At 45.4% G+C, this 27,401-nt stretch overlaps 1 protein-coding gene across 7 annotated transcripts in view; it reads left to right on the top strand.

Annotated features, from left to right (window-relative positions):
• The window catches only part of TADA2A (transcriptional adaptor 2A), a 306,061-nt gene that overhangs the window by 165,472 nt on the left and 113,188 nt on the right, over positions 1-27,401 (top strand). For 6 of the 7 annotated variants that reach the window (XR_011319238.1, XR_011319239.1, XM_069756577.1 and 3 more), the window contains exon 11: positions 16,492-16,563. The exons of the other annotated variant lie outside the window; for it this stretch is intronic. Coding sequence is in view for 4 of the 6 variants with exons in the window: in XM_069756577.1 (XP_069612678.1) it covers positions 16,492-16,563 (72 nt within the window). In the remaining 2 variants the exon portion in view is untranslated. The remainder of the gene's footprint in view (positions 1-16,491; positions 16,564-27,401) is intronic. 7 annotated transcript variants of the gene reach the window in all.

Raw genomic sequence — 27,401 nt, 5'->3', positions numbered from 1 at the left:
CAGTTTTTTATTATCTCCCACAATGGGTCGAAAGAAGCTTAAAATGGAAGAGAAATCCCGTGCCTTGGCTCTGCTCGAGAATTGGGATTCGGTGATTGCTGTAGTTAGAGATCTGGGAGTGTCAAGAGAAGCAATTTATCAACTAAGTTGATAATTTGTTGATAAGTTGTTAATTAACACTTGATAAATTGCTTCTCTTCACACTCCCAGATCTCTAACTACAGCAATCACCGATTGATATTTGCAACAAAGCCAACTTTAATATTAGACAGTTTTTTATTATCTCCCCCATTGTGTACACTTTTAAAAAGTGAAATTATGATGTGGATTTTATATGTAAAGTTTTTTTGCTGCGCAAGTGTAAAGATTTTTTTTGCCGGCATTGTATCTATCCCATATCTATCTATCCCACATCTATCTATCCCATATCTATCTATTTCATATCTATCTATCTATCCCATATCTATCTATCTATCCATCTATCCCATATCTATCTATCTATCCCATATCCATCTATCTATCTATCTATCCCATATCTATCTATCTATCTATCTATCTATCTATCTATCTATCTATCTATCCCATATCTATCTATCTATCTATCTATCTATCTATCTATCTATCTATCCCATATCTATCTATCTATCTATCTATCTATCCCATATCTATCTATCTATCTATCTAATATCTATCTATCTATCCCATATCCATCTATCTATCTATCTATCTATCTATCTATCTATCTATCTATCCCATATCTATCTATCTATCTATCTATCTATCTATCTATCTATCTATCTATCTATCTATCCCATATCTATCTATCTATCTATCTATCCCATATCTATCTATCTATCTAATATCTATCTATCTATCCCATATCCATCTATCTATCTATCTATCTATCTATCTATCTATCTATCTATCTATCTATCCCATATCTATCTATCTATCTATCTATCTATCTATCTATCCCATATCTATCTATCTATCTATCTAATATCTATCTATCTATCCCATATCAAATTCAAATTCAAATGAGCTTTATTGGCTGGACTAAGTACATGTTAGCATTGCCAAAGCATATGGTAAAAATACGGGGGTGGGGGAGGGGGGGCATATAGAGGTCCAGGGAATATCAAATTCCTTTTAGAGGATAGGGAATGTTTCCAGGGTGGGGTATAGGAGTCCATGACATATCGGGCTCTTTAGTCGGGGGATAGGGATATGTCCAGTGTTGGGGTACGGGAGTCCATGACATATCAGGCTCCTCTTAGTCTGTGGCAGGCACTGACATATTCCGCTGCTACGGCCACTGCACTTTCCTCTTCCCCCAGTATTATCGGCAGTTTCTCTTCCTCCTCCTTGGAGGTGAAATCTGGGAGGAGATCAGACAGTCTCTTGAAGTGAGTGTCCCTCACTGCGGAGTATTTGGGGCACCTCAGCAGGAAGTGGGCCTCATCCTCCACGGCCTCCTGGGGGCACTGCTGGCAGAGTCTGTTCTCTCGAGGCTTGTAGTTCTGTCGGTGCCGCCCGGATTCGATGAGTAGGCTGTGGGCGCTCAGTCTGTACCGGCTCAGGATCTGTCGATCTTTGGGGTTTTCTAGTTTCTCTAGATATGGGGCCAGTTTGTACTCCCTCTGTAGATTCCGGTATATTGTCAGTTTCTGGGATTTGTTTATGTCGTTCCTCCAGATGCTGAGATATTCCTCTTTGACTTTGTGTACCATTTTCTGGATTTCACCTTTTGTCAGGCCATGGAGGTTGATGGCTTGGTCAGACTGGCTTTGGGTACTTTTCCTTGGGAGGCTTCCTGAGGCTTCCTGGTGTAGGAAGGCTTTGTGATGGTAGGAGCTGGGACTGCTACTTTGTAGATGAGCCTTGAATGACAGCGCCTTCTTCTTTATTGCGATGTGTAGTGGGAATCTGCCCAGCTCTGCTCGGCAGGCGCTATTTGATGTGATCCGATGGACTTGGAGAAGATGCTTGCAGAACTCTAGGTGGAATATTTCTGTCGGCCCAGCGTCCCACTTTGACCAGTTTGGGTATGAGACTGGGCCCCAGACCTCACTACCGTATATAAGAATTGGGGCAATGATGGAGTCAAAAATTTTTAGCCATACGGTTACTGGTGCCTTGAGGTGGTACAGACGCCTTCTGATGGCATAGAAGGCTTTGGATGCCTTGTCTTTTAGTGACTCTATGGCTTGCTTGAAGCTCCCTGACTGGCTGAGTTCTAGGCCCAGGTAGGTGTACCTGTTGGTTTCAGTAAGTGGACGGTTGTCTATCATAAAGGTAGGATTGCCAGTGGGTTTCTGCTTTCTTTTCTGGAACACCATGATATTAGTTTTTTTCTCGTTGATTGGCAGTGCCCATGTGCTGCTGAAGGTCTCTAGGATTTTCAGATGATCTTGGAGGCCTTTCTCAGTTGGTGATAACAGCACGAGGTCATCTGCATACAGCAGAAATTTCACCTGGGTGTCATGGAGGGTGAGTCCTGGTGCTGAGGAGGACTCTAGGGCCACTGCCAGCTCGTTGATGTAGATGTTAAAGAGCGTTGGACTGAGGCTGCAGCCCTGTCTCACTCCTCGACTTTGTTGGAAATAGGCTGTCCTCCTTCCGTTGACCTTCACACTGCAACTGTTCTCTGTGTAGGAGCTTCGGATGACATCATATGTTTTGCCTCCTATTCCGCTCCCCAGCAATTTTAGGAATAGTCCTGGGTGCCACACTGAGTCGAAGGCCTTCTTGAAGTCCACAAAACAAGCGTATATCTTCCCGTTCTTTGTATTGTGGACGTGGCTCTTGATGAGGCTGTGCAGAGTGTAGATGTGGTCAGTGGTGCGGTGGTTTGGCATGAACCCTGCTTGGCTCTTGCTGAGGACGTTGTGCTCGGTGAGGAAGGTGAGGATCCTCTTGTTCAGGATGCAGTTGAAGAGTTTACCCAGGTTGCTGCTGACACATATCCCTCGGTAGTTTGCTGGGTCGTACTTGTCCCCATTTTTGTGTATAGGGGTTATGAGGCCTTGGTTCCAGTTTTTGGGGAAGCAGCCGGCCTGCAGTACAATATTAAATAGTTTTGTTATCGCAGCCTGGATGTCTGGAGGGCTGTATTTCAGCATTTCTGGGAGGATCCCATCTGGACCACTGGCTTTTTTACCTTTTATCTGTGTGATCCTTTCTGTTATTTCTGTCAGTGTGATTGGTGTATCCAGAGGATTTTGGAAATCTTTGAACTTTTCCTCCATATCTTTCAGTTTTTTCACAAGCTCTTTTTGTGCCAGGTTCAGGTCTTCACTTGGGATGTCATTGTAGAGGTCCTTGAAGTACTGGAGCCAGATGTTGCCGCTCTGGATGTGGAGGCTGTTGCTTTTCTGGTTGGATCCAAGGTGATTCCACAGTTCCAAAAATTTGTTGTCTTCAAGGGCATCTTGGAGTTGGAGGAGTTTGGTAGAGATGTCGTTTTGCTTTTTCTTTCTGAGGATGGCTTTGTAATTTCGTTGTACGGTGTGGTAGGCTTCTCTCAGAGTGGGGTTATTGGGGTCTCTGTGTTTTTTATTTGAGGCCATTCTTAGGGCCTTCCGTATGGTCTTGCATTCTTTGTCAAACCAGTTGTTGGGATTTTGTTTACTCGGTCTCTTGTTGATGATTCTTTTCAGGTCAGACATTTCTGCCATGGCACATAGAATGTCGTTAAGGTCTCTTACCGCTAGGTGTACTCCTTCTGGGTTGAGTTCATACACGTTATTATGGAAACATTGGAGCTTCTCCTTGATCTCTGGTCTGTTGATGGCATCTTTGTATTTTGGGGCCGACATCTTGGACCATTTGAAGGATGGTGGCAGGCTAAAGAGGCCGGTCTTTTGCGGGGTTTGTGAGGGTGATTTCTTTGTGGATTTGATGTATAGGAGCAGTTGGTTATGGTCTGACAGATGTGTTTGTGGGGTGACTATAAGGGCGCCAATATTTGTAGGGTCCATATCTGTGATGGCATAGTCTATCACACTGCTGCCCACATGGGAGTTTAGGGTATGTCTTCCCAGTGAGTCTCCCTTGGTGCGGCCATTGAGGATACGAAGTCCAAGGCTTCGGCATAGGTTCAACAGCGTTCTGCCACTTTTATTAACTGTGCAATCATAGCTGTTCCTGTCGGTGTGCACTGGGTTGTCACAGTCGGTATCTGCTCCAAGTATATAGATGTTTCCATCAGTGGTCAGGTAGTCTCTTTCTCTTCCCGTTCTTGCGTTGAGGTCTCCGTAGATGAGAACGTTCCCAAGAGTCTGGAAATGGGCAGCTTCAGTCTTTAGGGTCTCAAAGCTGTCTGGGTTGAAGTATGGAGACTCTGGAGGTGCTACGTACACTGCACAGAGGTAGATGTCGGCCACGGATGTGAGGATGGAGCGGCTTATTCTTATCCAGATATGGCTGTCTCCTCTCTTCACTGCTCTGATATGTTCATGGAGCTCTTCTTTGTACCATACTAATATTCCTCCTGAGCTCCGGCCCTGTTTGATGTTTTTGTTTTTCAGGGCGGAGACAGAGAATTCCCTGTATCCGATGGGGACATAGGATTCATTATTGGCCTTAGTCCATGTTTCAAGGAGGATCTGTATATCAATGTCTTTCAGTCTTTGGTTAAAGTCTGGGTCATTTGTCTTGTATCCAAAGGCTGAGGTGTTCAGGCCCTGGATGTTCCAGCTACTAATGATTAGAGTTGACATTGTGTAGCTGTATACCTTGTAATGGGCTGTCCTGCATAGGACATCTTGGGTTGCTGACTGGTGAACTTGTTGTAGGCAATTGGTCCAGTCGCGTGAGTTTCTTGCATATGGAGCTGATCATGGTCTTTATTTCTGCCAGCTCACTGCTCTGTTTCACTCTGTGTGGGGAGGGTGGTGTCTTCCATGGTTTGTGTCTCTCATAGACTGGTTTTCCATACATATCTATCTATCCCATATCCATCTATCTATCCCATATCTATCTATCTAATATCTATCTATCCCACATCTACAGTATCTATCCCACATCTATCTATCCCATATCTATCTATCTATCTATCTATCTATCTATCTATCTATCTATCTATCTATCTATCCCATATCTATCTATCCCATATCTATCTATCCCATATCTATCTATCCCATATCTATCTATCCCTATCTATCTATCCCATATCTATCTATCCCACTATCTATCTATCTATCTATCTATCTATCTATCTATCTATCTATCTATCTATCTATCTATCTATCTATCTATCTATCCCATATCTATCTATCCCATATCTATCTATCTATCTATCTATCATATATCTATCAATCTATCTATCATATATCTATCTATCTATTTATCTATTTATCTATCTATCTATCAAATTCAAATTCAAATGAGCTTTATTGGCAGGACTAAGTACATGTTAGCATTGCCAAAGCATGTGGTAAAAATACGGGGGTGGGGGAGGGGGGGGGGCATATAGAGGTCCAGGGAATATCAAATTCCTTTTAGAGGATAGGGGATGTTTCCAGGGTGGGGTATAGGAGTCCATGACATATCGGGCTCTTTAGTCGGGGGATAGGGATATGTCCAGTGTTGGGGTACGGGAGTCCATGACATATCAGGCTCCTCTTAGTCTGTGGCAGGCACTGACATATTCCGCTGCTACGGCCACTGCACTTTCCTCTTCCCCCAGTATTATCGGCAGTTTCTCTTCCTCCTCCTTGGAGGTGAAGTCTGGGAGGAGATCAGACAGTCTCTTGAAGTGAGTGTCCCTCACTGCGGAGTATTTGGGGCACCTCAGCAGGAAGTGGGCCTCATCCTCCACGGCCTCCTGGGGGCACTGCTGGCAGAGTCTGTTCTCTCGAGGCTTGTAGTTCTGTCGGTGCCGCCCGGATTTGATGAGTAGGCTGTGGGCGCTCAGTCTGTACCGGCTCAGGATCTGTCGATCTTTGGGGTTTTCTAGTTTCTCTAGATATGGGGCCAGTTTGTACTCCCTCTGTAGATTCCGGTATATTGTCAGTTTCTGGGATTTGTTTATGTCGTTCCTCCAGATGCTGAGATATTCCTCTTTGACTTTGTGTACCATTTTCTGGATTTCACCTTTTGTCAGGCCATGGAGGTTGATGGCTTGGTCAGACTGGCTTTGGGTACTTTTACTTGGGAGGCTTCCTGAGGCTTCCTGGTGTAGGAAGGCTTTGTGATGGTAGGAGCTGGGACTGCTACTTTGTAGATGAGCCTTGAATGACAGCGCCTTCTTCTTTATTGCGATGTGTAGTGGGAATCTGCCCAGCTCTGCTCGGCAGGCGCTATTTGATGTGCTCCGATGGACTTGGAGAAGATGCTTGCAGAACTCTAGGTGGAATATTTCTGTCGGCCCAGCGTCCCACTTTGACCAGTTTGGGTATGAGACTGGGCCCCAGACCTCACTACCGTATATAAGAATTGGGGCAATGATGGAGTCAAAAATTTTTAGCCATACGGTTACTGGTGCCTTGAGGTGGTACAGACGCCTTCTGATGGCATAGAAGGCTTTGGATGCCTTGTCTTTTAGTGACTCTATGGCTTGCTTGAAGCTCCCTGACTGGCTGAGTTCTAGGCCCAGGTAGGTGTACCTGTTGGTTTCAGTAAGTGGACGGTTGTCTATCATAAAGGTAGGATTGCCAGTGGGTTTCTGCTTTCTTTTCTGGAACACCATGATATTAGTTTTTTTCTCGTTGATTGGCAGTGCCCATGTGCTGCTGAAGGTCTCTAGGATTTTCAGATGATCTTGGAGGCCTTTCTCAGTTGGTGATAACAGCACGAGGTCATCTGCATACAGCAGAAATTTCACCTGGGTGTCATGGAGGGTGAGTCCTGGTGCTGAGGAGGACTCTAGGGCCACTGCCAGCTCGTTGATGTAGATGTTAAAGAGCGTTGGACTGAGGCTGCAGCCCTGTCTCACTCCTCGACTTTGTTGGAAATAGGCTGTCCTCCTTCCGTTGACCTTCACACTGCAACTGTTCTCTGTGTAGGAGCTTCGGATGACATCATATGTTTTGCCTCCTATTCCGCTCCCCAGCAATTTTAGGAATAGTCCTGGGTGCCACACTGAGTCGAAGGCCTTCTTGAAGTCCACAAAACAAGCGTATATCTTCCCGTTCTTTGTATTGTGGACGTGGCTCTTGATGAGGCTGTGCAGAGTGTAGATGTGGTCACTGGTGCGGTGGTTTGGCATGAACCCTGCTTGGCTCTTGCTGAGGACGTTGTGCTCGGTGAGGAAGGTGAGGATCCTCTTGTTCAGGATGCAGTTGAAGAGTTTACCCAGGTTGCTGCTGACACATATCCCTCGGTAGTTTGCTGGGTCGTACTTGTCCCCATTTTTGTGTATAGGGGTTATGAGGCCTTGGTTCCAGTTTTTGGGGAAGCAGCCGGCCTGCAGTACAATATTAAATAGTTTTGTTATCGCAGCCTGGATGTCTGGAGGGCTGTATTTCAGCATTTTTGGGAGGATCCCATCTGGACCACTGGCTTTTTTACCTTTTATCTGTGTGATCCTTTCTGTTATTTCTGTCAGTGTGATTGGTGTATCCAGAGGATTTTGGAAATCTTTGAACTTTTCCTCCATATCTTTCAGTTTTTTCACAAGCTCTTTTTGTGCCAGGTTCAGGTCTTCACTTGGGATGTCATTGTAGAGGTCCTTGAAGTACTGGAGCCAGATGTTGCCGCTCTGGATGTGGAGGCTGTTGCTTTTCTGGTTGGATCCAAGGTGATTCCACAGTTCCCAAAATTTGTTGTCTTCAAGGGCATCTTGGAGTTGGAGGAGTTTGGTAGAGATGTCGTTTTGCTTTTTCTTTCTGAGGATGGCTTTGTAATTTCGTTGTACGGTGTGGTAGGCTTCTCTCAGAGTGGGGTTATTGGGGTCTCTGTGTTTTTTATTTGAGGCCATTCTTAGGGCCTTCCGTATGGTCTTGCATTCTTTGTCAAACCAGTTGTTGGGATTTTGTTTACTCGGTCTCTTGTTGATGCTTCTTTTCAGGTCAGACATTTCTGCCATGGCATATAGAATGTCGTTAAGGTCTCTTACCGCTAGGTGTTCTCCTTCTGGGTTGAGTTCATACACGTTATTATGGAAACATTGGAGCTTCTCCTTGATCTCTGATCTGTTAATGGCATCTTTGTATTTTGGGGCCGACATCTTGGACCATTTGAAGGATGGTGGCAGGCTAAAGAGGCCGGTCTTTTGCGGGGTTTATGAGGGTGATTTCTTTGTGGATTTGATGTATAGGAGCAGTTGGTTATGGTCTGACAGATGTGTTTGTGGGGTGACTATAAGGGCGCCAATATTTGTAGGGTCCATATCTGTGATGGCATAGTCTATCACACTGCTGCCCACATGGGAGTTTAGGGTATGTCTTCCCAGTGAGTCTCCCTTGGTGCGGCCATTGAGGATACGAAGTCCAAGGCTTCGGCATAGGTTCAACAGCGTTCTGCCACTTTTATTAACTGTGCAATCATAGCTGTTCCTGTCGGTGTGCACTGGGTTGTCACAGTCGGTATCTGCTCCAAGTATATAGATGTTTCCATCAGTGGTCAGGTAGTCTCTTTCTCTTCCCGTTCTTGCGTTGAGGTCTCCGTAGATGAGAACGTTCCCAAGAGTCTGGAAATGGGCAGCTTCAGTCTTTAGGGTCTCAAAGCTGTCTGGGTTGAAGTATGGAGACTCTGGAGGAGCTACGTACACTGCACAGAGGTAGATGTCGGCCACGGATGTGAGGATGGAGCGGCTTATTCTTATCCAGATATGGCTGTCTCCTCTCTTCACTGCTCTGATATGTTCATGGAGCTCTTCTTTGTACCATACTAATATTCCTCCTGAGCTCCGGCCCTGTTTGATGTTTTTGTTTTTCAGGGCGGAGACAGAGAATTCCCTGTATCTGATGGGGACATAGGATTCATTATTGGCCTTAGTCCATGTTTCAAGGAGGATCTGTATATCAATGTCTTTCAGTCTTTGGTTAAAGTCTGGGTCATTTGTCTTGTATCCAAAGGCTGAGGTGTTCAGGCCCTGGATGTTCCAGCTACTAATGATTAGAGTTGACATTGTGTAGCTATATACCTTGTAATGGGCTGTCCTGCATAGGACATCTTGGGTTGCTGACTGGTGACCTTGTTGTAGGCAATTGGTCCAGTCGCGTCAGTTTCTTGCATATGGAGCTGATCATGGTCTTTATTTCTGCCAGCTCACTGCCCTGTTTCACTCTGTGTGGAGAGGGTGGTGTCTTCCATGGTTTGTGTCTCTCATAGACTGGTTTTCCATACAGGTTGCAGTTTTCAGTTCGTTGAGCATATTCCATTTTAGGTCTGTTAGTTGGTGCTCTTCCTATAGGTTTTCGGTTTGTATGGGTTCTTGGTCCAGGGACTCTGTTGAGTACAATGTCTTTAAGTTCTTTGGCAAGAAGGCTGACTCCTTGGTTGTTAAGATGTTTGTCATCATACAGGTGGTGGAGGTTTATGATGGGATGTTGTGCCAGGGTGATGTCTAGCATCGTATTGATCTTGGCTATTAGTTCTCTGTTGACGTCTTGGGTGATGTATTGGAAGGAATCTTTTCTTGGCAGCAGAGATGATAGGATGATCTTGCTGCTGGGGAACTTCTGTTGTGTGGTCTCTGCCAGCTGACACAATTGTCCTGCTACCTGCTGGTGTTGGTCCTGGAGATTGTTGGTGCCAGTATGTATGACGATGTGGTTTGGGTTGGTGAAATATGGATTGTCAATTACGGCCTTTGCTTGTTCTATAGTTGAGCAGCGGATTTTGGAGACCTTTTTTCCTGGGAAGAGTCGCCTTGTATTGAGGTATTTTCCGTTGGAGTCTATAATCAGGACTATATCAGGACATGTTGGTTGGCTGCTCCTATGGGAGATTCTGTTTACGTTCTTCTTGTTGCTCTGTCCTGTTGTTGTGGTCTGCTTTTGTTCTAGACTTGGGGTTTGTTTGGTGCTTGGGTCTGGCCCATCCTGTGGTTCTTGGTTATTTTCTCTTTTGCCCTCAATATTTAGGCAGTTCTTTAAGTTAGTGGTGGTTTGGCTGTTAGCTCTCATTATGTCTTCACCTGTCTCCTTCCCTGGGTCCCCCTCCTGTGTTAGGGGTGGTGTCTGGCTCTTTAGGTTTTCTATTTCTCCTTTTAATTTAGCATTTTCTTGCCGTAGTTCATATAGTTCATGTTTGATTTCCTGCACCACTGAGTCCAGTGCACACTTCAGTCTGGTTATCTCTGCATCTGTTGGGTCATTTGTCTGTCTTTGGATCTGTTCCTTAAGCAGTGTGAAGTCCCTCTCCAGCTGGGACAGGCATTCTCTGAGGGTGTCCAATGAGGGGAGTGCATTATTAGGGCTTTGGGCTGCAGGGGGGTCCCTGGTGGTCTTTTTTGTACGTGTGGGCCCATCACTCTTTCTACGTGCTGGCTTTTCTATTTTATATTTTTGAGCCTTGAGTTTGATATGAGGGAAGATTTCCTCAAATGCCTCGAGGTTGTCCTCATTGCCCTGTATGACTATTATGCCAGAGTGGTATAGATTGATGGTGAGTGAGATATCCTCGTTTTGTGGGTCTTTTACTCTGATTTGTCGGCCCCTGTTGATGCCATTTTTTAGAATGTTTTTATAGTATTTGCAAAAGGCTGTGTGCCATGCCTCAGGCTGCTCACTATAGAAGAGATAATTTGTTTTTCTATTCACTTTCTTAGTAAAGTCTGCAATGAGAGTTTCTGGTTCCTCTTTGATGATGGAATGTTTTATGGCCTTTTTTTCTCCCATGCTCCTGTGATCTCTGGGATATGTTATCTCCTTGACGCCTGAGACCCTGCCATCTGCTGGGGCTGAGGCACTGACCTCTATAGGGGGCTTAGCTATAGTGCTGGGATTTTCATTATCCAAAATATTATTTCTTTCCATGTTGCTTATTTTATATTGTGCTTGTTTTCTGGGGAGATTCTATAGGTTTTGATTCTATAGAGTTCAATGCTAAAGGGTTTGAGATGCAGAGAGATGGCCTTACCTCTTGGTGTTTAGCTCTGGGGTCTTCCAGCTTTCATATGCTCTGCTGCTTGAATCCTGTGCAGGGGGTAGATCTTCCTTATCGTCGAAATTCCTCTTTTATCCTGGTTTATATTTTTCTTTCTTGGGTGTATTTTAGTCCTGCTCGCTTTTGCCTTCCATGGAGCACGTATTTTCCAAGTTTCGTCTTACAGGTTGCCCATTACAAGGTATAAATTGCTTAAATTTCAGGAGCCCATGTCAAATGCAGCTTACTCCTGGGAATGGTGGGCGGGATCTCGACTCCCGTACCCCAACACTGGACATATCCCTATCCCCCGACTAAAGAGCCCGATATGTCATGGACTCCTATACCCCACCCTGGAAACATCCCCTATCCTCTAAAAGGAATTTGATATTCCCTGGACCTCTATATGCCCCCCCTCCCCCACCCCCGTATTTTTACCATATGCTTTGGCAATGCTAACATGTACTTAGTCCTGCCAATAAAGCTCATTTGAATTTGAATTTGATATGGGATAGATGGATAGATAGATAGATATGGGATAGATAGATATGAGCTAGATAGATATGGGATAGATAGATAGATAGATAGATAGATAGATAGATAGATAGATAGATAGATAGATAGATAGATATGGGATAGATAGATATGAGATAGATAGATATGGGATAGATAGATAGATAGATAGATATGGGATAGATAGATAGATATGGGATAGATAGATAGATATGGGATAGATATGGGATAGATATGGGATAGATGGATAGATACATATGGGATAGATGGATAGATAGATATGGGATAGATGGATAGATAGATATGGGATAGATAGATATGAGATAGATAGATAGATATGAGATAGATAGATATGGGATAGCAAGAGCCAAGCAGGGTTCATGCCAAACCACCGCACCAGTGACCACATCTACACTCTGCACAGCCTCATCAAGAGCCACGTCCACAATACAAAGAACGGGAAGATATACGCTTGTTTTGTGGACTTCAAGAAGGCCTTCGACTCAGTGTGGCACCCAGGACTATTCCTAAAATTGCTGGGGAGCGGAATAGGAGGCAAAACATATGATGTCATCCGAAGCTCCTACACAGAGAACAGTTGCAGTGTGAAGGTCAACGGAAGGAGGACAGCCTATTTCCAACAAAGTCGAGGAGTGAGACAGGGCTGCAGCCTCAGTCCAACGCTCTTTAACATCTACATCAACGAGCTGGCAGTGGCCCTAGAGTCCTCCTCAGCACCAGGACTCACCCTCCATGACACCCAGGTGAAATTTCTGCTGTATGCAGATGACCTCGTGCTGTTATCACCAACTGAGAAAGGCCTCCAAGATCATCTGAAAATCCTAGAGACCTTCAGCAGCACATGGGCACTGCCAATCAATGAGAAAAAAACTAATATCATGGTGTTCCAGAAAAGAAAGCAGAAACCCACTGGCAATCCTACCTTTATGATAGACAACCGTCCACTTACTGAAACCAACAGGTACACCTACCTGGGCCTAGAACTCAGCCAGTCAGGGAGCTTCAAGCAAGCCATAGAGTCACTAAAAGACAAGGCATCCAAAGCCTTCTATGCCATCAGAAGGCGTCTGTACCACCTCAAGGCACCAGTAACCGTATGGCTAAAAATTTTTGACTCCATCATTGCCCCAATTCTTCTATACGGTAGTGAGGTCTGGGGCCCAGTCTCATACCCAAACTGGTCAAAGTGGGACGCTGGGCCGACAGAAATATTCCACCTAGAGTTCTGCAAGCATCTTCTCCAAGTCCATCGGAGCACATCAAATAGCGCCTGCCGAGCAGAGCTGGGCAGATTCCCACTACACATCGCAATAAAGAAGAAGGCGCTGTCATTCAAGGCTCATCTACAAAGTAGCAGTCCCAGCTCCTACCATCACAAAGCCTTCCTACACCAGGAAGCCTCAGGAAGCCTCCCAAGGAAAAGTACCCAAAGCCAGTCTGACCAAGCCATCAACCTCCATGGCCTGACAAAAGGTGAAATCCAGAAAATGGTACACAAAGTCAAAGAGGAATATCTCAGCATCTGGAGGAACGACATAAACAAATCCCAGAAACTGACAATATACCGGAATCTACAGAGGGAGTACAAACTGGCCCCATATCTAGAGAAACTAGAAAACCCCAAAGATCGACAGATCCTGAGCCGGTACAGACTGAGCGCCCACAGCCTACTCATCGAATCCGGGCGGCACCGACAGAACTACAAGCCTCGAGAGAACAGACTCTGCCAGCAGTGCCCCCAGGAGGCCGTGGAGGATGAGGCCCACTTCCTGCTGAGGTGCCCCAAATACTCCGCAGTGAGGGACACTCACTTCAAGAGGCTGTCTGATCTCCTCCCAGATTTCACCTCCAAGGAGGAGGAAGAGAAACTGCCGATAATACTGGGGGAAGAGGAAAGTGCAGTGGCCGTAGCATCGGAATATGTCAGTGCCTGCCACAGACTAAGAGGAGCCTGATATGTCATGGACTCCCGTACCCCAACACTGGACATATCCCTATCCCCCGACTAAAGAGCCCGATATGTCATGGACTCCTATACCCCACCCTGGAAACATCCCCTATCCTCTAAAAGGAATTTGATATTCCCTGGACCTCTATATGCCCCCCCTCCCCCACCCCCGTATTTTTACCATATGCTTTGGCAATGCTAACATGCACTTAGTCCTGCCAATAAAGCTCATTTGAATTTGAATTTGATAGATAGATATGGGATAGATAGATAGATATGGGATAGATAGATATGGGATAGATAGATATGGGATAGATAGATATGGGATAGATAGATATGGGATAGATAGATATGGGATAGATAGATATGGGATAGATAGATATGGGATAGATAGATATGGGATAGATAGATAGATATGGGATAGATAGATATGGGATAGATAGATATGCGATAGATATGCGATAGATAGATATGCGATAGATCGATATGAGATAGATCGATATGGGATAGATCGATATAGGATAGATAGATATGGGATAAATAGATAGATATGGGTTAGATAGATATAGGGTTAGATAGATATAGGGTTAGATAGATATGGGTTAGATAGATATGGGATAGATAGATATGGGATAGATATGGGTTAGATAGATATAGGATAGATAGATATGGGATAAATAGATAGATATGGGTTAGATAGATATGGGATAGATAGATATGGGCTAAATAGATAGATAGATATGAGATAGATAGATAGATAGATAGATAGATCGATATGGGATAGATAGATATTGGGTAGATAGATAGATAGATTTGGGATAGAGAGATAGATAGATATGGGATAGATAGATAGATAGATAGATTTTGGGTAGATAGATTTGGGATAGATAGATATTGGTTAGATAGATATGGGATAGATAGATATATGGATATGGGATAGATGGATATATGGGATAGATAAATGAATAGATATGGGATAGATAGATATGGGATATAGGATAGCTATAGGATAGATTGATTTGAGATAGATAGATAGATAGATATGGGATAGTCAGATATGGGATAGATGGATAGATAGATATGGGATAAATAAATAGATATGGGTTAGATAGATATGGGTTAGATAGATATGGGATAGATAGATATGGGTTAGATAGATATGGGTTAGATAGATATGGGTTAGATAGATATGGGTTAGATAGATATGGGTTAGATAGATATGGGTTGGATAGATATGGGTTAGATAGATATTTATGTATGTTGTATCTCTATATGTATGTTGTATGTCTTGTATGTATGTAATGTATGTTGTATGTCTGTATGTATTTACTGTATATCTATATGTATGTTGTAGGTACTGTATAAATGTACTGTATATCTGTATGTACTGTGTGTATGTATGTACTGTGTGTCTGTATGTATGTTGTATGTCTATATGTATGTTGTATGTATTGTTTGTTGTATGTATGTACTGTATGTCTGTATGTTGTATGTTTATATGTATGTTCTGTATGTCTATGTTTGTTGTATGTACTGTCTGTATGTACTGTCTGTATTTACTGTCTGTATGTACTGTCTGTATGTACTGTCTATGTTGTATGTCTGTATGTACTGTATGTCTATATGTATGTTGTATGTACTGTATGTCTATATGTATGTTGTATGTCTCTATGTATGTTGTATGTCTTGTATGTATGTATGTACTGTATGTATGTCTATATGTATGTTGTATGTACTGTATGTACTGTATGTTGTATGTACTGTTTGTACTGTATGTCTGTATGTATGCACTGTATGTCTTTATGTATGTTGTATGTCTGTATGTATGTACTGTGTTGTATGTCTGTATGTATGTACTGTATGTTTATATGTATGTTGTATGTACTGTATGTCTGTATGTAATGTATTTCTATATGTATGTACTGTATTTCTATATCTATGTTGTATATACTGTATGCATGTACTGTATATGTGTGTATGTGTTTTGTTTTGTTTTTACATTCAACACATTAGCCGGATGATGGGACTAGTACTGTCCCATCATTGGCTAATGTGTCAATCACTGTCACTGTATCAGGCATAGCCGGATGGGACTTGTAGTCCCATCGGATGATGCCTGCACACACACACATGACCCCCCTGCACAGTCCCGCAGACCCCAGCACCGCCTGTGCACAGAGCCCAGCACTGCCCACGCGCAGATCCGAGCACTGTTCGCCAACAGACCCCAGCACCACACCGCCCACCCGCAGATCCCAACACCGCCCACAGCCAAGTCACTCTTGATGAGTGACCACTGTCTGTGGAGGCTGGGTCACGCCTGCTGATTACGTCACGTCAATTTCCAGAGTCAGGAAATTGACGTGGCGGCGGCTGCAGCCTGGAGGTCACGTGACCCGGACTAGGCGCCGGCATAGTGCCGCTCACAGGCTAAATGGGCAATAGAAGGTATTTACAAAATTCATTAGGGGCCCCTGAGGGATACATTGGGGGCTTAATTGAAAGTAGTGGACAACCCTTTTAAGCTGTATTTTATTGAAAGGTAATTCTGAACGAGTGTTTATAGTTATCTTGCTGTGTAAACAGGCCGTCGATCACCCGCTGAAGGAGCAAAATGCTTGTTCATTGGGTGAAATGATCTTTTGCACATCTTAAAAAATGTTAATTGTTCTTGGCGGTGCATCGTCCCGTGTAATCAGGACCTGCAGTGTTGAGAACCATGGCCGCCTGTGTGCACTGAGCAATAGATTTACTAACTGGCAGTCATTTATTCAGTCCGTATATGTAGACTAATTTGATTATTTACACTACTACCAGCTTTTTCCCCATTATTTGTTTGTCTTCAGCATTTTCTACCTATCCAGTAGTAGATCTTCATGAGCCAATATCATTATTTTACATATCAAAAAATTTCTGTTAAATGTTGTTTGCTGAATGTGGGAATAAACAGGAAATGTCTGTGAATTTTTTTGTAGTGGAATTTGACCTGCGCAGAGAGATCAAATGGTTACAAGAATACAGAACAGCTGGAATCACAAGCTTTCAGAGTAAGGGAATCCTCCAGTTCTTGTTTTGTTCATTGTGTTGCAGTTCTGGCCCCTGTCCGTTTTGGGACCTGTTCACACCATGTTTTTGCCTTACCTTTAGGCTGTGTGCACACGTTGCATATTTTCCGCGTTTTTCGCTATAAAAACGCATAAAAAATGCATACTTATGCATCCCATTCAATTATAATGCATTCTGCAATTTTTGTGCACATGATGCGTTTTTTCCCCGCAAAAACAACGCATCGTGGTAAACGCAGCATGTTCATTAATTTTGCAGATTTTTTGCGTTTTTCCCCGCTATTTAATGCATTGGGAAGCTCCGGAAAAAAACGCACAAAAAACGTATCAAAAACGCGACAAAAAACGCATGTGGATTTCTTGCAGAAAATGTCCTGTTTTCTTCAGGAATTTTCTGCAAGAAATCCTGACGTGTGCACATACCCTTAAGCCCCCGTCACACAAAGCGAGATCGCTGCTGAGTAACAAGTTTTGTGACGCAACAGCGACCTCAGTAGCGATCTCGCTATGTGTGACACGTAGCAGCGACCAGGCCCCTGCTGTGAGATCGCTGGTCGTGTCGGAATGGCCTGGACCTTTTTTTGATCGTTGAGGTCACGTTGGGTAGCACACATCGCTGTGTTTGACACCTTACCAACGACCTCATGAGAGGACGTCCCTCATTGAGGTCTGTTAATCGTCATGAAATAGCTGCCATGTGACATCGTTGTACAGGTAGCTACAGGTCGCCGCATCGCTGCTGCGTCGTTGGGGAGATCTCACAGTTTGACATCTCACCAGCGACCACATAGCGATGCAGCAACGATCCCTGACAGGTCGTATCGTTGTCGGGATCGCTTTAGCGTCGCTAAGTGTGACGGGGCCTTTACACAGGAAGACTGCAGTTAAAGGTGAGAACTGAATGATTTGTAATAGATTAGTGTGTACGCTGTTAATGTTCTTGACATACATTCAGGTTGTCAATTGCCCAAGGCTAAAAGAGTGTCTGTTTTGCTTCCATCTGGCCAATATACATCAATATATTTAACCCCTTCATGACATAGCAAATTTACTTTTTTGTGTTTCCGGTTTTTCATCCTGTTCTTCCTGGAGACAAAACTTTTTTATTTTTCTTTCCACATAGAGGTATGATGGGTGAGGTGTACTGTTGTATGACCTCCATTCATTTTATCACATAGTGTACTGGAAAACGGGTAAAAAAAAATCCAATTGGGGAGAAATTGTGAAAAAAATTACAACTTTGACATTGTTTTTTGGGAATTGAATTTTACAGTGTAAATGTTATAGTAAAAATGGCCTGGAAATTTGATTCTGCTCATCAGTACAATTAAGGCGATACTAAGCATGTCCAGTTTTTATTATTTTAGTGGTGAAAAAAAATCAGAATTTAGCAAAAAAAATATTTTGGTGGTTGTGTCATCATTTTCCAAGACCCGTAACATTTTCATTTTTCGGCTGAGCTATCATGGTCTCTTTTGAAGCTTGGCCACAGGCTGGGTTTCAAGGGAGCTCTATAATGCAAGCACTGAGGTCTTCAATATACCCCCAGCTGTCATAGTGATGAGCTAGTGTACTTGTTGCTTGGGTCTCCCCGAGCACTCTCGAGTGGTCTCTGGGTATTTGGATGTGCTCGGAGAATTAGTCTTCTTCACCTCAGCTGCATGATTTGTGGCTGCTAGCCAGGCTGAATACATGTGAGGAATGCCTGTTTGTTAGGGAATCCCTTCATGTGTTCAGCCTGTCTGATAGCCACAAATCATGCAGCTGGGGTGATGAAAACGTGCTTGGAGATTTATACAAAATACTCGGAGTCCACCCGAGCATGCCCGGGGAGACCCGAGCAACAATGCTATTCGCTCATCACTACTCATAGTAACTCATATTATGCCTGTGGTCAAATCATGTGCGCTTAGAATGACGTGCCCCTCTGCTGGCGTGTGTTAAATCCTGTTGTCAGAGTTTGACAGATGCTGATAGTAGTCGGGTGGAGGGACCTGGTCGCAGTAGGGGACCGGCCCTAGACTAGTGGAGAAACTGAGGACTCGGCTAGCAAACCAGAGGCTGAAAGGCTGAAGTAACTGCATGTGCTACAGCCAATACCACGCATAATCGCTGAAAAGACAGCCAAATAGGATCAAGGGGGCTAAGAGGACGTCACCCAACAGGATCCGAGGCTGCTGGCTCGGGACACTGTGTGTGAAGGGGCAGGAGAGGTGAGAGCCAGCGCAGTGAGACAGCCAGGGAAGGAACATAAGGAGGGGTTTCTGGTAATGTGCACCCCGAGTTACCGGAGATCTGGCTGGGCCACTGACCCGGAGGGCACAGCATCCCGGCTGGGGAATGTCATTTGCCAACAAGAACAGTGAGTAAAGTGTGGAAACTGCACCCTGCTGTGTCCTCTAAATTATTACTGTGTTGCCTTCCCTGCACTACAACATTCACCATCATTGACTTTAACACTTTAACTGCCCTGGGGCCTAGCTGTACCCATTGAGAGCTGTAACAACTCTGCTGCATCACCATCAGCCCCAGCGGTCCCCTTAAGCAGCGTCGGCCACTCATTGCCAAACACCACGGGTGGCATCACGAACAAATCGCCTATAAACTTTATTTTGAACTGGGTCACTGCTGCCGTGACCACATCCTTAAGAACCGTCGGACCTGGCCCGAGAACCCCATGGCCCTAGCGGCGCTCCGATTGCACCTCTCAATGAGTTCATCTATGGCTGCAGTGACTTTTTGTAACATCCAGCCTGCCAGGCTTTTTTTCTAGAGAATTGCAAATATGCCAGTCTAGTATCCATACATTGTGCCCCTATACAGTATAGCGCCCCCCTATATTGTAGCCCCCCATACATTATTCCCAGCTTGAGCTTCTGGTGACAGGCACCCCGTAGATTAAGTGCTCTACTCCCTACAACAATGTCAACCATTTGGCTGCTTACTGTAGTTTAGGCACAGTGAGGCTCAGAAGGAGGGGGGGGGGCATTTGTGTTTTGGAGCACAGATTTCACTGGATATTATTTGAGGGGCGGGAGCCATGTCGCTTTTCCAGAGTCTTTGTTCTACCAGTAACGTGGGACTCCTCTATATCTGTGCTGAAATAATGCCAATCTCCATTTTTTTTCTTTCCCACGTTTACAGTGGGGCGGTGCTGTCTCTCAGCCTATCAGCAGTGCACACACACACATCAATGTGCATGTGATGCACACAAGCAAGGGCATGTGTTATTGACTGTGTATGTCACATGTCCTTGCCCTATAAGAACCAGCCATTTTCCCCGTCACCACCATTTCCTCACTGCTGCAGCTTAGTGTTAGACGGCACCGCTGCTGCTGTGGGTGCTATACAGTCTGAGTGTTTTTTGCGAGCAAATTTTCTGTTAGACAGAGAAAGATAGGTTTAGGGAGTCGGGACTAGTTTTAATATCAGCCCTTTTCAGGGTAGGTTACAGCAGTTCATAGCACTTTTTGCCAGGCAGGTCTGTGCCAGCGCTGTGCAAGTGTTTGTCACAGCATTTGGTGTAATCTAGCTCAACCAATCCTTTTGGGTTAATAGCATTGTCAAGTAGTCATCTGAGTAGCCCGCCTGTGAAGCTAGCTACACCTCCTGTGTTTCAAAATTTTTACTGCATCTAACACAGTAAATCGTTTTGGGCTTAGTAGCAGTGTCTGCACGTCAGTGGCGTAGCCCGCCTGTGAAGCCAACTACACCGCCTGTGTATCTGAATTTTTACTGCATCTAACCCAGTAAATCGTTTTGGGCCTAGGAGAAGTGTCTGCATGTCAGCAGAGTAGCCCACCTGTGAAGCTAACTAGACTGCCTGTGTATCTAAATTTTTACTGCATCTAACCCAGTAAATCGTTTTGGGCCTAGGAGCAGAGTCTGCACGTCAGCGGAGTAACCCGCTGTAATGAACGGAAATGGAGGCATAGATGTGGAAGTTCACATTCGTATTTATTGAGGTTAAATGTGGAACCACTAGACCACGGTCCGGGGGGCTCTGAAAGGGGCGTTACTACGTGAGTCCCAGACACCCGTAGTAAGTCCCCTCGAACAGGGACAGAATGGAATGCCTGGAGGACACGGGTGCTACCTTCAGTTAGACCCGGTACTCGTGGCGGCTGTCCCAGCAGAACAGACGGAACAGCAGGGTTAGCGGATGCTGCAGAGCTGACCGGAAGATACCAGGTGTTCGAGTAGAAGCTGGTTCCGGGAGTACTGGTGTAGTCTGGAAGAGAGGCAGGCAGACTGGCGGGACAAGACGGGCCCAATGTAGATAGTGCGGATGCATTATAGAATAACCGGGTAGCAGGTAGCAGAGGATCTGTGGAGATAGACAGTGTAAGCGGAGTACTTGGCAGATACTTCAGAAACAGAAGCTCATGTAAACAGGACCTGAAAGTTAGCAACAGTGGATACTTGTTGCTCCGGCGCCCTCCCTATGGTGGATGGGCTAGAAATAGTAGCCAACCACACGCTATTGGTTAGAGGCAACTTTTGGAAAATGCACACTGTCTCTTTAAGAGACCGCAAGTGAGCGTGCGTGCGACCTAAGAACCCTACCTGGGAACCTGCTGGCCAGGAAGCAGGAGAGGCAGGAGGGACAGAGGCTGCATCCAGACAGCGTGGAGGCGGCACAGAGCGGAAGTCCCGACAGAGACCCCTTGGAGGTACAGGAAACGGACCTGGTGTAACACCCGCCTGTGAAGCTAGCTACACCGCCTGTGTATCTAAATTTTTACTGTATCTAACCTAGTAAATCGTTTTGGGCTTAGTAGCAGTGTCTGCACGTCAGCGGACTGGCCCGCCTGTGAAGCTACACCGCCTGTGTATCTAAATTTTTACTGCATCTAACCCAGTAAATCGTTTTGGGCTTAGTAGCAGTGTCTGCACGTCAGCAAAGTAGCCCGCCTGTGAAGCTAGCTACACCACCTGTGTATTTAAATTTTTACTGCATCTAACCCAGTAAATCGTTTTGGGCCTAGTACCACAGTTTGGCCACTCAGCTCTGATCGGTTTCCATCCATCGTTTTTGTGCCAACAACTACAGAGTTGCCAAATAGTAAAGCACCAAAATGAGTGGCAAAAGACCTGCTGCTGGTGGAAAGGGGAATAGGTGTGTTGGAAAGGGGAAAAAAAGGTTGTGTCCGTGGGGTAGGTGGTAAAGCAACAGTAACATCTGCAGAAGAAAGACCATCTTCCAGCCAAAGTAAGATGTCTACTTCTTTTCGTGGACAATCTGATATGATCCCATCGCTACGAGCATCGCTACAAATTCCACATGAGGCACAAAAACAGCAGGTGCTTGAACGGATATCAAGTGCTTGTTCAAGTGGGCTCTCCTCCACCTCCACTTCAACATCACAAATACTCCAGTCCTCAGAAGTGTCACCCCAATCGCACTTGCTTCCTCACAGCTCCCAAGTCTCCAGCCGCCCGTCTGAGTATGGGGTAACACAGATGGTTGAGTCTGCAAAGCTGTTTACTCATACAATAGCCTGAGAATCAGATGTCTGCTCCAGAGCTTCTGTGAATCCAGACGAGGAAATGATCTGCACTGATGCCCAGAATCTTTGTGAGTCGGATCCAGGCCCAGATTAAGAAGGTTCTGAGCATAATGTAGACCCTCGTTCCCAAACTAACTCATGTTAGTGGAGACAATGAGGAAGATGATGATAAGACTGAGATACCTGATTGGAACGAAAACTTGACTTTTCGGTCAGGGCAGGAAGAGGTTGGCTCTGAGGACGACTGGTGTGAGAACACACAGTGTGATGATGACGAGGTTGGAGACCCCACTTACGGTCAACCCACAGTCCAACAGTCCATGAGGTCAGCAGAGGAGGTGGAAGAGGATGCTAGTGACGACGAGGTTAGGTTACGCCTTCCTGGACAGAGACGGAGTACTGGAAGCACGTCAACAACTGCATCCTCAACCACAACTGTGCCTTTGAGCACAAGTCGTGGTGGCTCTTCAGGTCGCATGGGCTCTAAGCCTTGCATAACCTGGGCATTTTTTTGAGATGGCAAAGGATGACCCAACTCATGTTGTCTGTAAGATTTGTCACCAAAATCTCAGTAGAGGCCAAAAGATGAATAGTTTGAGTACTTCATGCATGAAGCGTCACATGGATGTGAGGCATAAGTTGCAGTGGGAAGCTCACTGTGCTACAATGTGGCCCAGTGGGCCGGGCCAACCACCGTCTGCCCCATCAAGTGCATCCGCGCCCTCTTCATCCTCTGTGACTGTGGGGACATCAGTCGCACATGGTTTTGGATGCAGACCTTCCACCTCTTTACCTGCAAAAGCCAGTGTGATTGGTAGGTCGTGAGTAAATTTGCAAGTGGAAACACCTACTGGTGTTGAGCGCTCTCCAACATCGAGACCACCACATTTTGATCAAGGCAACATAATATCTCCGCCTGCACCTTCCTCACAGACCAGCAGTTTGCCGGGGACTCCCTACTCAACGCTGTCTAAGCACGGCAGCCAGCCCTCGGTCCCTCAGATGTGGACAAGTAAAAGACCATTTCCTCCTAGCCATGACAAAGCTAAGAGGGTGAATTTTACCATCTGCAAGCTGTTGGCTACAGAAATGCTGACTTTCCACCTGGTAGACACAGAGGATTTTCGAAACCTTATGTCCGTCGCAGTGCCCCAGTACCAGATGCCCAGTCGCCACTACTTCTCAAAGAAAGCTGTGCCTGCGCTACACCATTATGTCGCACACAACATCACCACTTCCTTGAGAAACTCTGTGTGTGACAGGGTGCATTTCACCACAAACCCTTGGGCGAGTAGACATGGACAGGGGCGTTACATGTCGGTGACTGGGCACTGGGTAACTATGGTGACATCAGGAGAAGGGGCTGCTGTCCAAGTCTTGCCATCCCCGCGAGTTGCGTGTCGATCCTCTGTATCTCTAAGTTTCTCCACTGCTTCTGCCTCCTCAACCTCCTCTCTGTCCTCCACCTGCACCTAAAGCCTGTTTGGTGATGCCACCCGTGCTCTAACTGCGCAGAAGAAATCCTGCACACCTCCTTACTATGCTGTCACCAGTGCTCAACGGAATCAGGCGGTGTTTACCTTGAAATGTCTGGGAAATGTGAGTCACACATGCTGAGGAGTTGTGGTCAGCTCTGGAGACCGAGTTCCATCAATGGTTGTCTCCACTGAATCTGCAACCAGGGAAGGCCGTGTGTGACAATGCTGCAAACCTGGGTGTGGCCCTTCGCCGGGGCAATGTCACACACGTGCCTTGTATGGCTCATGTTTTGAACCTGGTTGTCCAGCAATTTTTATCCCACTATCCCGGACTAGATGGGCTTTTGCAGAGGGCACGGTCGCTGTGTGCTCACTTCCGCCATTCGCATCCCGCAGCTCAACGACTTGCATCTCTACAGAAGGGCAAATCACACTGCAGGTTTGATCTCAGATCAGGGACCTATGCACCCTTCTGCACAGTTTTGAAATAGCGACGAAGATGTTTAGTGCTGACGATGCCATTATCGACATGACTATTCCGGTCATTTACATGCCGGAGCACACCTTAAACAGTATTCGGAGTCCGGTGGTGGGACAATAGGAGGAGAAGGAGGAACAGGCGGAGTCGTATGCGGAAGGGATATTATCTCCAAGGTCCAGACGGTCGGCAGCACCAAGGTGGCTGGCATTGAAGGGTGGGAGAGAGGGATTACCGAGGGCGCATGGTAGCAGCTAAACTGTTGAGGAAGTTGCAGGAGCCGAGGAAGAAGTGGAGGACGAACTGGCACTGGGCATGGAAGACTCATCAGATGAGGGAGACCTTGATCAAATTTCTGATGTGCGAGGTTGGGTTTAGAGGGCAGAGGAAGGAAGCATGATTCTCACCTCGCCGCCACCAAGACAACAAGGACTTGGTCCTCCTGGATGCACAAGACACGAGTGCCTTCTTGCTGCACTACCTGCAACATGACCCTTGGATTGTCAGAATCCGAAGTAATGCTGACTACTGGGTTGCCACACTCTTAGATCCCCGTTACAAAAGTAAATTTGACGAAATAATTCCTGCCATAGAAAGGGATTCACGCATGCAGGAGTATCAGCAGAGACTGTTACAGAATCTTACATCTGCTTTTCCACAAAACACCAGTGGTGCACATAGTGAATCTCTGAGTTCTAACTTGCCAACCGTGGGACTGTCGAGTCATCACTCAAACCGTAACAGTAACATCGTATCTGGTGGTAACAGCAATTTTTTCCAATCGATTCAAGAATTTTTTAGACCATCCATTGCAAGGCCACAGGAGACAAGAAGTCTGATGCATAGACAACGCCTAGAGAGGGATGGTACAGGAGTATCTCCAAGTTAACATCGATGCCATGACTGTGGAACTGGACCCTTGCTCATTTTGGGCTTCCAATCTGGAAAAATGGCCTTAGCTCGCCACTCACGCCTTGGAGATCTTGTTGTGCCCCGCAGCCAGCGTTCTCTCTGAATGTGTGTTCAGCACTGCTGGTGGTGTGCTGACAATAAGTGACAATGTAGACAGACTAACATTCATCAAGATTAACAAATCCTGGATCCGCAAGGACTTTTCTACCCCTGTGTCATCCTGGGGAGACAAAAAGCTTGATGATTTTTGAAAATCACCTCAACAACCATTTTAAGAAACTTTGGCGAAATTGATGCCACTTAAGTGGTGTCTGTGGCCCAATTTTTGGAAAAAATGGAGACTCTTTTTGGAGTCCCCTTGCTGTGTTTTACATGACGTTGGCATCGTCAATTCCAGGTGGGTGGGATCTTTCCCCCCTTTTAACCTTTAAGAAACTACATACACTATGGCTTGGGGTAACACAGACGGTTGAGTCTGCAGAGCTGTTTACTCATACTATGGCCTGGGATTCAGACGTCTGCTCCAAAGCTTCAGTGTCTTCTAGTCAGCAGAGTAGCCCACCCATGAAGCAAGCTGCACCACCTGTTTATCTAATTACTAATTTTTAATTGCATCTAGCCCAGGCAATACTTTGGGCCTAGTAGCAGTTTCTGCTACTCAGCAGAGTACCCCACCTAAGAAGCAAGCTACACCGCCTGTTTATCTAAGTACTAATTTTTAACTGCATCTAGCTCAGGCAATACTTTGGGCCTAGTAGCAGTTTCTGCTACTCAGCAGAGTAGCCCACCCATGAAGCAAGCTACACCGCCTGTTTATCTAATTACTAATTTTTAACTGCATCTAGCCGAGGAAATCCTTTTGGGCCTAGTAGCAGTTTCTGCTACTCAGCAGAGTACCCCACCCATGAAGCAAGCTACACCGCCTTCTTCCTTTCTCAATCCAACCCCTCGGCTCTGGGGTGTCCGCTCTCCCTCCAGCTCTCTCCTCACAGGTGGACTACCGTGTGTATTCACACTGTGTCGAATCTTTTGGGCCCAGGCATAAGAAGTCGTCGAGGTAATGGATAATATGTGCCCCCGTAGAAACGTCCATGACGACCCATTCGAGGAAGCAAATAGTGAGCAGGGTATGGAGCACCCCATGGGCAATCAGCGATCTATGTAGTATGCTCCTTCACAGAAGCAGCCCAATAGGCGAACACTATTCGGAGGCACAGGTAGTAACCGGAACGCCCCCTCAATGTCTGTTTTGGCCATTAGGTTGCCCGTTCCTAACTTCTTGACCCACCTGATTGCCTCGTCAAAGGAGGTACAGTGTATAGCAGGGGTGTCAAACTGCATTCCTCAAGGGCTGCAAACAGGTCATGTTTTCAGGATTTCCTTGTACTGCACAGGTGATAATTTAATCACCTACACACATAATGATTACAGCACCTGGTGCAAAGCTAAGGAAATCTTGAAAGCACGCATGGTTTGCGGCCCTCGAGGAATGCAGTTTGACACCCCTGGTATATAGTACTGTACTTGGTTCCGCGTCGATGTTGTCGTTTACTGGCCTGCCCCTTAAATATCACAAATGATGAATTAGTCTGAATGTATTGGGTTCCTTCTTTGGCATGACTCCCAACGGGGGTACCACTATGTCTTCTAAGGAAAGTGTTCTGAATGGACCCGCCATTCTACCTAAAGGTATTTATTTTTTTATTTTTTTTGTCATGACGTCTGGGTGTTGGTAGGCTGTTTTTAGATTTTTACTCCAGCCTTTCTTGATTTTAGAAGGGCATGACATGCCTATATCTGTGTCTCATCCTCCTTTTACTCCTCCACCTTTTATTTTCGCATGAATATATGTACTTGTGACTTTTCCATGTGTTTGTTGTATCTTCTGAGCAGTTTGTCAGCTTTTGGACACCTTTTAAGGTGTTTTCTATGTGTTTGTATGTGTTTGCCTGCCATTGGTTTCAATGGGGTTCGACGGTGTTCGTCAAACGTTTGACAAACACGCCCCAATTCGACGAACCGAACTCGAACACTAGGGGGTGGCTCAACACTACTCATCACTAGTGAGTGTTTCTCCCGGGGGGGGGGGGGGGGGAGGTGCGTTTTTTTAAGAATTACACGTAAACCCCATCGTAAGCTCACAGGATAAATGTGACCAGAGCCTTATTTAGATTTTTAGGCAGAATGAACAAATAGACTGCAGTACAAGAGCAGTTCTTTTTTTTTTTTTTTGTGCGGTTCACTGTGCAGTACAAGTCTTATAAAGTGACTTTATTCTTTGGGTCGGTGCGATTGTAACGATATCAGATTTATATTGTTTTTTTATGTTTTGCAACTATCACACACTTAAAATGTTTTTTTATAATTTATTGTGTTTTCATCACATATTCTTAACGTGGTAACTTTTTTATTTTTTTGGCGAACAGAGCTGTATGAGAGCTT

The sequence above is a fragment of the Ranitomeya imitator genome, chromosome 3, assembly GCF_032444005.1.
Source record: "Ranitomeya imitator isolate aRanImi1 chromosome 3, aRanImi1.pri, whole genome shotgun sequence".
Classification (NCBI taxonomy): Eukaryota; Metazoa; Chordata; class Amphibia; order Anura; family Dendrobatidae; genus Ranitomeya; species Ranitomeya imitator.
This window is presented reverse-complemented; position numbering and strand designations above follow the sequence as displayed.